This window comes from Psammomys obesus, unplaced genomic scaffold (genome assembly GCF_907164565.1).
Source record: "Psammomys obesus unplaced genomic scaffold, mPsaObe1.curated_primary_1811, whole genome shotgun sequence".
NCBI lineage: Eukaryota > Metazoa > Chordata > Mammalia > Rodentia > Muridae > Psammomys > Psammomys obesus.
The window spans coordinates 199,584-212,918 of record NW_026596466.1 but is presented as its reverse complement, the minus strand read 5'-3'; the positions used below and the strand labels follow the sequence as shown (position 1 = coordinate 212,918).

The window sequence follows — 13,335 nt, the reverse complement described above, 5'->3', positions numbered from 1 at the left end:
TCTAGGCAGGGGCTCTACCACTGAGCCACACCCCAGACCCTCACTGGGGGATTCTAGGCAGGGACTCAGCTGTTGAGCAATATCCCAGCCTCTTTTCACTTTTGCATTTTTAGACAGCCTCTCACCAAGTTTTCCAAACAGGCAAACTGCCTCAGGTGATAATTTCTCCCATGGGTCTCCACACAAGTAGGTGGGGTGAAGCCCAAACAAAGCTGAGGTTTTACCTCATGACTCGCCTTTTTTGCACAGAAAGCCCTATCCATGTTGAGATTTTAACTTCCAGGAACTAGTAGGGGATAGAACCACTTTCCTTTCCTCTTGCCAGAGACAAGACGAGGCCAAATGGCCACACACTGTCTTGAGAAGGAAGTACCTCAGCTCAAACTCTGGAGGGAATGCATGGGTGTGAGGCAAACACACAGACTGAGAAATGATCCACATCTGCTCAGGGCCAGCTAGGATCCCAGGCCTGAGTGACCAGCTTCTTGCACAGAAGCCATTGAGCACTGAAAACTTGTCAGAGACAAACACAATTCCACTGGGCATGAGCCTTGGTCCTGACAAACCCTGAATCTCACTAAACAGTAAAATTGATCCTTCAGGGGAAAAAAAGTCTTTGCTAGCTATTCTAATCTCCAAAGACTCATATATACACTACACAGGGAAGAAAAAAAAAAAAAAAAAAAAAAACCTACATGGGCAGTCATTTTCACCACTGTCAGAATGGTAGGCATTAAGAAAACAAATAAATGCTGTGAGAATGTGGACAAAAGGGAGCCCTTATACATAGCTGGTGGGAGGGCAAAGCAGTCCAGCCACCATGGAAGCCAGTCTGGAGGTTTCTCACAAACCATGATGTGCTGTGTATATACTTCAGAGCACTTAATGGAGTCATAATAAATCATGAACGCTTGTTCACAAAAGCTAAGTCATGGAACCAACCCAGGCGTTCACCAACAGCGGAACGACAAAGAATATGTGGTGTGGATAGGCACTGGGATTTTTTTTCTCCATAAAATTAAGCTCTATCTTTTGAAAGAAAATGGAAGCAACTAGAGATAATTATAGTGAGTAAATTAAGCCTGTCTCAGAAAGACAAATACCATGTGTTTTTCTCATACACAAGATTCCTAAATTCTATAGATCTATAAAATCATATATACATATCTACCAAAGAAGTAAAAGCTTGGGAAAACAAGAGAAGTATGGGAGGGCAAGAAAGTGGAGAGTGGGGGTGGGAAAGAGAGATACAGTGAACAGTGTGAAAATATCCTTGTGTAACAGAACCTTGTATAATGAGTAGACACAATGAAAAAAAATCTTTTCTGGAGGCAGGGTCACACTGTGTAGCCCTGGCTGTCCTGGAAATCACTATATAGACCAGACTGGCCTCAAACTCATAGAGATCCACCTGCCCTTGACTCCCCAGTACAGGGATAAAAAGCTACTACATTGAGCTATACTAAAAACTAAACAACAGAAATAAATGAGTAAGCTGATCCTTCAAATACCAAGCAGAAAGCAGAGTCCACCAAGATGTAAATACAGCTTATTTAACACACGCCTCCCGCATGTAGCCTCCTCCATGGGGCTATATGATTCAGCAAGATGTAATCTTTACCTCAAATATTTCTTCTCTGGAAACTTCTATGCGACAATGACCTGCTTGGGGCTGCTGAAGAGAGAGCTCATGTCTGAGAACTTTGAGCTTCTGGACTAAATCTCTCTCATATCTCTGGGCAGGAAGCTCCTCGTCCTCCACAGAGCCTTCGCTGGGCAACTGCAGTGGCTGGCTGGGCTCCTTGAGTTGGCACTGGTGACTGCAAAGAGGAGAAACAACCATCACTGGACAAGCCAGAAAGCTGAAGGCCAGACTGTACCCCACCGATTCGGGGGCCCCAGCACACACTGCAGGCAGCAGGCTCTTCTACCGACAGGACTGCTCAGCTGAAGGACAGCTGCAGATGCTGTCAATGATGCAGGTGATGACACAGGTCTGGGGTGCAATAAAGGAGACACCCAATTCCCAGCAGTCATCCGTCTGTGCAATGGCTGTTCTTGGTTGTCAAGCTGACTACACCTGGAATGAACTAAAATCCAAATGGCTGGGCACACCTGTGAGATTTGGTTTTCTTTTAATTAGGTCATTTGAAGTAATCTGTATCTGTGAAGCGGGAAAATCCATCTTTAATCTGAGCCATGCCTTCTGCTGGCAGCCTAGATAATAGGACATGGAAAAAGAAAGGCTGCTCTCTGTCTGCTTGCTCTCGGCTCTGCAGCTCGAAAGCCTACTTCTTCAGGATCTAGCGTGTGGTGAGGATATACTGAGACACCCAGCCTTGGGGACTGAACTGGATTCTTGTACCTTCTGTTGGTGAACAGCCAGTGTGGAACTACCTGGACCACAGCCTGTGAGTCATTCTAATAAATCTCCCTCCCTCTCTCTCTCTCACATACACACATATGGTGTGTTTATATGTATGTGTTCATTCTGTAGATTTTGTTCTGTTTGATTTGTGTCCATTCTGTAGAAAACCTGACTAATACAGTCTGATATATTATTACTGAAAATTACAACAGAAATTGTCACTGTGTGTCATGCATCTATATGTGTCATTGACACCAACTGGTACACTATTGGAAGGGCCTTGGCAGGAATGAAATGAGGCTGGCAGGAGACAATCATTGAAAGCCAAGCCAGAAGTGAGGAGCAAACTACTCCTGACATCCAGCGACATCCACTCCTCCTTCGGATCGAGACTTCCAGCCATTTTCACTAAGAACAAAGATCAGTGACAGGACTCACAGGGCTGCTAGGGACAATTTGCCATTTGCTTTATTCATGTTCTGTAGCTAATGCCAGCCATACTGCAGAGCTATGTGTGAGGCACCGGTGATGCAAGCCTTAGTCATGGTCATGTTAATCTCCAGGGTTAAACTATGCCACTGCTCATCAAATATCTACCTTATTTTGTTTGTGCCCACCATCAAGCAAACACTACAGTAGGCACATTAAGAAAATTATTAGTGTGGGCCTGAGTGAATGGCTTCAGGGAGTCAATTACTTGTGAACATGAGGACCTGCGTTCAGAGCCCCAGCACCTAAGTAAAAACTCTAGTGCTGGAGCTGGGCATGGGAGCACACGCCTTTAATCCCAGCACTCCAGAGGCAGAGGCAGGTAGATCTTTGTGAGCTCAAGGCCAGCCTGGTCTACAAAGCTAATCCAGGACAACCAGGACTATTACACACAGAAACCTTGTCTCAAGAACAACCAACCCTTGTCTCGGTGGACTTGGAAAGGGGCAGGGAGGAGATGAGGGAGAGAGGGTAGGATTGGGAGGGAACCCGTGATTAATATTAAAAAAATAAATAAATAAAAAAATTATTAAAAAAAAAAAAAAAAAAACCAACAAAACAAAACTCTAGTGCTAGGAGCGGAGCCAGGCAGACCTGGGGGACTTGCTAGTCAGCTCCACAAGCCGAAGAGGTGAGTTCCAGGTCACCCTGCTCAAAAATTAGTGTAGAGAATGATGAAGAAATCGACACTGACCTATGGCCTCTGCACACCCCCACAGCACTGGTGAGCACTTGCCCCAACCCCACATGTACCCCGACATTGGTGAAGGAAGCATCCAATTATAAAGAGGCCAGCAAAGATGTTAAGGTCTTACGTCATGATGTGGTGAAGCCGTGGGTCTGTAAACTGGGTTGTCCTATTATTGTGATCTACAAAATAGATTCTTCCCGACACTGTACTTCTGACTTCCCAGCCGGGAGGCAGCGGCCCAAGTTCATCACAGTTCACACTGTTAAGGTCTCTAGCAAAACGGAACATACAGAGAGCTTTATCCCACTGAGAACCAAGGAGTAAGACTGACCACAGTGCCAGCAGCCACAGAGATTTCCTAGCAGGGTGCCCACATCCCCATCACACTGCTACTTGTGCCAACCCCAGTAAGTCCAAGCCTCTGGCCTACAAACGGCAGCCACATCTGGCAGGGAAGACCACACCCCTGAGAGTCTCTGTCCACCACAAGGAACGGGACTACCCCAGGGACAACCTTTCTTATACAACAGAGGGACAGGCTAGCAGAAAGCACCTGGCTTCTGTCAGAAAGCTCTTGGGAATCAAATCAACCAGACCCTTGGTGTAGCAAAGGTTCCTCCACTGAAAGGCTCCCAAGGGCCCCCACACTTTCTCGACTGGGGAGGGCAGAGTACGCCCTCAGTGGCACAACGGCCTACAACATCCCATGTTCAGCAGGCGCTTTCACTCTGGCCCCTTGGTAACTTCACTGTGATCCAGTCAGAGGGAACCAGCATGCCTGATCAAGACGCTTTAAGGACTAACCCAGACGCCTGTCATTTCTTACGATGCACACCAAGAGGCGCCTCATTCATTTGTAGGTAATATTCTCACACAAATGACAGACCCTGAATTGTAACACCAAGGATGGGAAGCTGCTTCTTGAGGGGAACAAATTATGAATAAAAAGGAAATGAGCATTACTCAAGGCCTCTTAGGTAATAATGCTACTATAAAAGGAAAACAGAGAAAAGGAAAATAGCGAAGAAGGAAAGAAACTTAACTCTGGCACGGGGTGGGGCAGGGGTCTCTCTGACCTGGGCTCGGATGTATGGCCTTGTAGAAGGAATTCGTATAGAAAAGCTTCATCTCCCCCCGGAATGGTCCCCAAGGGACTGAGGCAAGAGGGGCAGTAAAGCAGAAGAGAGAAAGGGTGACAGAGTCTTTATCTTTCCTGTTTAACTTTTTATCATGGAAAAGTTTATGCATTTATAAAAAAGTAAAGAGAGAGAGAGCACAGTAGATGGCCATGTGACCAACTTCAACAATGACCGAGGCCCACCATGTTCCTGCTCTCCCCCACATTCGCCCCTGCCCAGCAAGTCCCAGCCTCCATCTCCCTTCACATGGCACTGCACTGTTAGCTTCCAAGAGAGGGGTTGGCTCTTCAGGCCTGTGAGGCCTACCTGGGGATCCTGGGGTCGTGCCACGTGCTGACGCCAGTCTGCGTGTGCAAAAAGTAAACTTGACCCTGTACTGTCGTCCTTTGCTCTGCATGAGAAAAGGGATCCGTGTAAGTAAACTCTGCCCCAGTTTCCCACTCTAATCCTAGTTGCAGACTCTTAAGTTTTTATTTTCAATTTATTCTATCTGTCCATCCATCCATCCATCCATCCATCCATCCATCCATCCATCCATCCATCTTCCTTCCCTCCCTCCCTCCCTTCCTCCCTCCCTCCCTCCATGTATCTATCTGTGTTGATGTTTTGACACAGGTCTTATGATGTAGCCCAAACTGGCCTTGAACTCATGACTTTCCTGCCTCAGCCTCCTCTGTGGTGTGACTGCAGGTGAGCACCCCTGTACTTGCTTCTTTCAACACTCATGAGAGACCACAGAGAAACGAATTACAAGGCTGTGGCTAGCTTCCTCAACTCTACCACATTTGGGGAGAGATCATTTCTCCTGAGGCTTTCCTCACTGAGCCACCCTGAAGTAGATGCTTCCAGACACTTCTGCCACAGACACAACCTTCCACCTCCACCACTGTCTCCTAATGGGCTGTGTCTGGGTGAACTGCTGATCACGGCAAGCCCTCTTGGTCCTTCTCTCCACTGAAGCCTCATGGCTCTGCTCACTCCATCCCCATGATGTCCCTCTTCCACTCTCAAATCTCAGGCCACTGTGTGTTTCCTTACACTGCTGTCTTGACACTGCCTTGTCCCTCTGCTATGGATGAAGCCACCATTCCCAGGTGGCCCCTACACAGAGGAAAGGGATGCCTGCTCTGGAGTTCCTTACAGCTTTCCCTGCATACATGGTCAGGCCACCCAATGCCACAGCCATGGCAGGCACAGCCTGGCCATTAGCAGCTGTGCACAGGGTACTTGAAAGGCTTGACAGCACAGGCTGTCAGAAAAAGTTCTGACTGCTGGGCACAGAGGCTCATGCCTGGAATCCCAGAACTCAGGGAGGCAGAGGCAGGTGGATCACTGTGACTTTTGAGGCCGGCCTGGTCTACAAAGCAAGTCCAGGACAGCCAGGGCTACACAGAGAAACCCTGTCTTGGGGGTGGGGGGAACCTGTTGATAACCCAGCAGCACAGGGCAAGTTCCTCGCTGTCTTGGTTTTCTGTCACCTTGACAGAAGCTAGAGTTATTTGAGAAAAGAGAAATCTTAATTGAGAAAATTCCTCCATCAGATTGCCCTATAGGCAAGTCTGTGGGGCACTTTCTCGGTTAGTGATTAATCTGGGATGGCCCAGCCCACTGGGCAGATCGTCCAGGATGGTTTAAGAAAGCAGGGTGAGGCCAGGCATGGTGGTGTCTTTAGTAGCAGCACTCAGGAGACAGAGGCAGGTAGATCTCTGAGCTCAAGGCCAGGCTGGTCTACATAGTGAGTTCCAAACCAGCCAAGACTCCAGACTGAGACACTGTCTCAGAAAACAGAACAAAAAAGAAAGCAAGCAGAATGAACAAGCCATGAGGGGCAACCAGTAAGCAGCACTCTTCCATGGCTTCTACTGCAGTGCCTGCCTCCCGCTCCTGCTCTGACTCCCCCCAGTGACAGACTATAACCTTTAAGCCTAACTAACCCCTTCCTCCCAGACCTGCTTTTAGTCATGGTGTCTGTCACAGCAACTGGGAGCAAAGTAAGACACGCACCATAGCCTTCAGGCAGCTCCGGTGACTGGTGGCCATGTGGTCGATTCTGGGGCGTCTGGAGGGACCCTCGGACCTCAGGATTTCGGAGGCGCTGGACCTGGAGCCTCTGGTCTTGGGTGGGAGACTCCACAAACCTGCAGTCCCCACCTCCTGCAGCCGCGCCGGTACCGTCTGTGTATGGAGCAGGCTCCTCCATGAGGCAGCTGAGTGGCCTTCCGGGGCCCGAGTCTTCATACACCGTTCTGGAAGGGACAGGGCAGAGCAGGAATAGAACCACCATACAAGGGTCATAAGACACACACTCAAAGGCCATATGCATTTATTCTACATCCTTGTAAATGAGTTACAGTGTTCCAATGCTAGGCTTCATGACATTCAGTGTCCAATGAGAGAAAGACTCTCAAGAGGATCGGGAAGTCAGAGCGAACCATGATTTAGAGTGCTAACAGAGCCACCCCAGTGTGCAGCTAAATGACGGAGCAGAAGGTGTGCCTGACATTTTCTTTTTCTTGATTTTACCCAAACACTCCATTTTCTTTGTTATTTTATTCAAGGATGGAATTCTTGGTTACATAAAATACTATGACTCTAAGTGTTTTTTAAATATAACCCCCCCAAGCAGTTTCAAAAACAATTTGTTTTAATGAGTCACTTCCCTTTACGACCAAATACTTTAAAAAGTAAAAAAAAAAACAAAAAAAAAAAAAAAACAAAAAAAAACCCATATTGAAAAATTCCACATACATGAAAGGCCAGAACAATGGGCCTGTACCTGCAACCAGCAGCTGGTTACAGCGCGTGTCCCCAGGCTGCTCTTCGTTCCTCCCCACCACTGGGTTTCTGTCAGCCCAATCCCTGCATTTTACCATTCTATCCACACACATTTTAGCATGGACCACTTTTTTAAAAACAATGACTTTTCCACTACTGTAGCTGAACAACAACAACAAAAAGTCAAACACAAGTCAATGTTGAAATTTCTCTAATTGTCCTATAAATCGTGATTAGAACAAAGTCCGGGCCTGGAGAAATGGCCCGGCTGGTAAAGCGCTCACTGTGTAAGCAGCGATAGTGCGTGCTTGTAAGCCTGGCGCTGGTGAGAGAGAAGACAGGGGCAGCCCTGGGGCTCCCTGATGAGTCCCAAGCCAATGAAAGACTGCTGCAAAAGCCAAGTGAATGACTCCTAGGGAATGACATCAAGGTTAACCCATACTAAAACTAGCTGTTTCTTGAGTGGCGGTGGCTTCTTCTTTTTCTTCTTCTTCTTCCTGCTCCTCCTCCTCCTCATCTTTCTCCTTCTCTTCACCCTTCTTGATAGCTCATAGTCACCTGGAACTCAGGATCCTCCTGCTTCTGTCCCCTTACAGGCATATTCCATCATGCCCAGCTAAACTGTCCCCTCTAGCTGGTAGATGCTCTGAGTTGGTTCTTGAATCTTTGGGGTACAATTTCTCAGCTAGTTAAACCTTCCCTCATAAACTAGTAGCCTGGAGCACAGCTTTATCCTACACAGGAGTATATGATTTGGTGCTTCTTTCTACAGAGAAAGAGAAAATGGCTGGCATCATGGCAAGCATACATACCCTTCATTTTCTAGTAGTCCTCTGCAGTCCACCACCGACCCGCCACTGCCTATTCTGTCTCGGGTCTGTAAACTGACTATAACACAAAAGAAAAGCTTGCATTAAAACCTAGGTCTGCTCTGCACCCCTGCAGCACAGTGAGCCACTGACAGACACTACAACGTATGTCCAGTATCATAAAAAGGAAGTGAGTTTACTTGCCCCCACCTTATTGCTTTCGGTGTGAAGCATCGCAGGCCAACAGCTGCACATACCACACACCATTTGAATACTATTTGAAAGCAGAGAGCAGAAAAGGTGCTGAGCTTCCCATGCCCCCTCCATAAAGCTATAAAATACAGTATTTAATTCCATTAAGCTATTCCATCTTAAGAAGGTTTGATTTATGTTTAGTGAAGGTACAAACACCTTCAAGCTAAAAACACATTTATGTTCTAGCCTTACTGTTGTGAACAAGAAAGGCATTTTGCTCCTAGGTTTTCAGTTGTTTGGTTTCTGCCCTGAGACATTCCTCCACAGAGAAAAGAAGAAATTCCAAGTGGGAATGTAATGCGTGAGAACTTGGTCCACAAGTTGCTTCCAGGGCGGAGACACTGCTCACTGTCTTGGGACCTGAGGTATGTGGAGTCGCAGAGTGACTCAGCCTAGCTGCTGCTCCACTAACTCTGTGCAGAACACACAGCCAACATGCACTTTCCCCTAAAACACTGCCAAGAACAGGGTGGGCAAGGGGACAGGCAACTCAGAGAGGTCACTCCATCGGAATGCCTCCAGTCAACTCTGTAAGCACACTTTCATTTTTCTCTCCACACAATGGAATCCTCTATCTAGAAATCACATTACATGGATTAGTCATACATCATCTTTGCCTTTGCCACACGGGATGGGGCTTCCCAGAGAGGCCATATATTCCAGCTTTTGCGTATGTGGTCATCCCAAGTCAACTCTTCAACAAGTGGCCTCAGCTCGTATTACCCCTGGACAATTTAACAGCTAACTGTCCATGCTTGCGGTGATTCGCATGATACATCACAACCTCCTATCTCAACTGGAGTCACATTAACTCAGTTTCAATGACAGGATAAAGGGAACCAGAGAAAAGAATGAAAACCACACAAGAGGAAAAGTTTAGTACTAGAGAGATGGCCCGATGCGGCCTGCCCTGTAAACCTCGCCCCACCAGCGTTGGGAGCAGGATGGCAGGTTCTGTCAAAGAGCCCTTTACGCAGATGAGAAAATTCTTACCCACTATTTGGCCACGAACAGCATCAGTATCTGAGGGATTTAGTTTGCACAGATCCAAACGCTGGTCTGCAAACAAACAATTCAGAACTTAACCCAAGGAACATTAACTAGGGAGGAAGGCAGGAATTCTGCATTCAGCACTCAAAACAAACAAAAGAAAGAGAAGGATGCCTCCTAAGCTTTCTGCAGCTGCCTGAGAGGCAGCACGCGGTTCTTACAGCCAGTGTCTTTCACCCTGCTGATGGCATTGGAGAGCAGCCGCACGCAGCCCAGGAAGCCAGCGCCCTGCTTCTTGTGGATCTTCTTGTGGTTCCACACGCTGATGGTTATGGAGTCGCTTTTCCCAACATACCTGCGAGAGCACACGGAGCCATTCAGGACACTTCTCAGCCGTGACGCCCTCATCTATATGCAGCTGACTGACTCGGAATTCTTGTGTTTTGGGTACACCTGGCTGTGTACCCCACAAGGTATGGGGAACGGACTCCAACCAGGCACACAAGCAGTGAGGGCAGGTAACCATGTTGTAATAAGTGTTTTTAAATTTGTTTTTCCTTTAGTCATTCATTTCTTGTCCTAAGATTGAACTGACGGCTTCCCACAGGCCAAAGCATTGAGCCAGGCCCTGACCTCTCACTGGTAGGGGTTCTACCTGAGCCACATGCCCAATCCCATTCCACCCCACTTAAAAACAAAACAAAATAAAACAAAAACCCGTCAACAACAACAACCAAAAAAAAAGAAAAAAACTTTTTTAAATTTTGAGATGGAGTCTAAGTTGCCCAGGCTGCTGTTGTGAAGCAGTATCCTAGGAACTGAAACAGTATACACCAGAAGGAGACTTATTGAGACTCAGGAAATTCTAAAGAACTCTCATTAAAACATAGGAAGTAAGCAATTCACAAGTCTCAGGAAGTCCTGGAACTTAGCAGATTCACAAGGTCCCTCCCTCCCCTCCCAGGGTGACATGGTAAGGACTACTGAGGAGAGGACACTCTCCAAGTGGTTGAGCTGCCTGCAAATCCTGAAGAGAACAACAGGGCCCAGCTTCCAGAGGTTATCACTGATGCTGGGGTGGGCTTTCAGAACTGCTGCTGTTCCTCTAAGCCACCCCTCACCCACCCTCCTGTGAGTAAAGCCAGTGAACTAATAAAGTCACCAAGCCAGACTCCAGTGGAATCATTACCTCGGTCTGTATGTGTTTGTATCTCCCCATGGAATAACAGCTAGACTGAACCAGCTCTGTAAACCTGGCAGGCTTTCAACTTACAATGCTCCTACCTCAGCCTCCCAAAGGGCCAGAACTAAAGACCTGTACCAACAAGCCCAGCACATGAGAAGGTCTTGTAAAGAGGATGAATATGCTCTAGCACTTCTGAAAGTCAGTGGCCCAGGCTTAGCAGAGAACACTGGGACTCCTTACAATGTCACGGTCCATCCAAAATGTGCAAAGGTACGTGAACAAGATAATAACCTACTCAGTCCTCGGGCGAGTCCACAGAGGGGCCTATCAAGACAAATGTAGCCATTTCCAAGTAAAGCGAAGAAAATCACAAAATGCAAATGCTACTGAAAAGCACCCACGCCATGCACGCATATACAGGACAATTTACGCTAATCATTATGCGGGACACGGGCCCATATAAAAATATAACCCTGAACTTGGAATAGATGTATAAGCTATATCATGGGTTGCGGAACATTAGTACCAAAAAACATCACTTCACTGAAAAAAGAAAAAAAGAGTAGCACACTGGAGGGATGAATCACAGCTCTTTGTTTGTTTGTTTTTCTGCTAAAAACAACCAGGGGGTTGAAATGTCCAGGATCATAGAATCACTCTGTTAACAGCCAAATCATGAAAACCCATGAGAAAAGTGCCAAGAACATCAGAGGATATCAACTGTAAGGCCAGCAATACGCATTTGCATGGCTACCCCGTTGGTTATCAGTAAAAAGCCAGTCATCTTTTTAAGTGAGTTGTGTCTCTTAGAGCTTGACACCTGCCTTCCCGCAGCCCCAGGGCCTTCTGGGAGTTTTGACTCACAGGTCATAGTGCTGGTTCCACTTTGGGTCCAAGGTGTTTTTCACAGTGTCAGTTGAGTGGCACTGCCCAGAGCCGTCCACTACAATCTTGGCAAAGGGGTCAGGGAGTCCTGCGGGAGACAGCAGACAAACCCAGAGGACAGTCAAGCTGGTGGCCCAGTCATCCTGCATGCAGACAGACCAGCAAGGGCACCGAGGGGTCAAGGCCCAGCACCTGGCACTCCTCACTAGCCTCGCTTTGCAGGTCAGTCAGTCTCCATTAGCAGAGAGTTCTGAGACATGCTGCTGCCACACACCTTCACACGCACATCAGCAGAAAGGCGTGAGAACAGGCTCGAAGTCAAATGTCCGTCTCTGCTGAGCTTTACATTTCAAAAACTGCTTTTATTCGTGTACGTGTGTGCACATGTGCGTGGGTACTACAAAGGCTAGAGCGGTGCACAGTGAGCTGCGGATGAGGGTGCCGGGACACATACACTTTGAGCCGTTTCTCTCCAGCCAGCCCCGTCTCTGATGATCATCAAAGGAACTAACAATGTAGGAATGGGATCTATGGTGAACTAAATTTCTAGACTATCACAGTCCCCACAAACTTTGTTATTGCTCTGTGTTAGCTGTGGCATCATGGAGTCCCCAAGTCTTAACTGGGGTAAGTCCCAGTTTCTGACAGCAGACAAGTGGCAAGGCCTGGTGGGAGTTCTGGAAGGAGACTGGGCTGTGAGCCACCACTTGGATAGAAAGCCTCTAAACTTAAGTCTCTTCATCCTGAAAGTTCGGATGACGCCACTTAAGCACTGAGCCCTCAGGACTGGAAGGAGGAGTTTTCAGGGCTGCAGGCGCTGATTTCACCTCGGGTGAGGCACGCTCGGGAGCCTGGCCCTTACTGCTTCATAGTTCCTCCCATACACATTTTAAAATGGGATTTAATTTGCAAAATTGGATTGGCAATTTTAGTTAAGCCACTTACATCATAAATGCTTCATCGGCATTCGAGCAGAGAATACCACCTCACTCTGCAGAGTGTGGGTCCTATCAGCTACCAGGCCAGGAAGCAGGGGACATGAGCATGGCTGGGATGGAGGATGAGACTGATGCTGTGTGCAGCTGGGGGATGTTTGTCAAGCTCTGGACCCCTAGGCTTTTAGAAGACTACACCCACTGTTTAAAAAAAAAAAAATTAAATGTCAGGGGCCAACATGATCTAAGTTCAATCCCTGTTGCCAACATGGTGGAAGGAGAGAAATGACACCTGTTGTCTTCAGACCGCCACACGCATGCTGTGAGAAACACACACACACACACACACACACACACACACACACGTTATATACACAGACCCACACGTAAAAACTAATTTTCAAGTATATAAATCTCACTGTGTAAGAGCAAAGCTGGTGGTACTTACTGAAGAAGTCCTTCTTCGCAAGGTTCTTGGCACATAATACTGAAAACAAACAAACAACTGCAGTTAGCACTGAGACAGAGCAGATGTGCCAGTGATCTCTCAAGCTTCGTGTCACATTAGACAAACTGCAACTTCTAAAAAGTATCTTTCCTCAAATTGGGAAATCAACAAATTTAAACACTGTAATTTAAGCTTAAAACCTTAAATGCACAAACACAGAGATGGAATTACTGGTATGTTTTAAAGCTTATATAAACACCAATTTTTAAAAAGAGCTCGTGTACTTACCTTTACATAGCTGCTAAAAACAAAGGGAGCTATGCATTCTGGGTATTCTGATAAATAACACTGTGTGGGGGGGGGGG

The 13,335-nt window shown here is 47.1% G+C and overlaps 1 protein-coding gene across 3 annotated transcripts in view; it reads right to left on the bottom strand.

Moving 5' to 3' along the window:
* The window catches only part of Smurf1 (SMAD specific E3 ubiquitin protein ligase 1), a 78,486-nt gene that overhangs the window by 10,891 nt on the left and 54,260 nt on the right, over positions 1-13,335 (bottom strand). For all 3 annotated transcript variants that reach the window (XM_055598533.1, XM_055598534.1, XM_055598535.1), the window contains exons 2-10: positions 12,971-13,009; positions 11,567-11,675; positions 9,738-9,871; positions 9,520-9,585; positions 8,275-8,350; positions 6,692-6,933; positions 4,994-5,078; positions 3,673-3,819; positions 1,622-1,820 (exon numbers count right to left, since the gene is read on the bottom strand). In XM_055598533.1, coding sequence (XP_055454508.1) covers positions 1,622-1,820; positions 3,673-3,819; positions 4,994-5,078; positions 6,692-6,933; positions 8,275-8,350; positions 9,520-9,585; positions 9,738-9,871; positions 11,567-11,675; positions 12,971-13,009 — 1,097 coding nt within the window. The remainder of the gene's footprint in view (positions 1-1,621; positions 1,821-3,672; positions 3,820-4,993; positions 5,079-6,691; positions 6,934-8,274; positions 8,351-9,519; positions 9,586-9,737; positions 9,872-11,566; positions 11,676-12,970; positions 13,010-13,335) is intronic.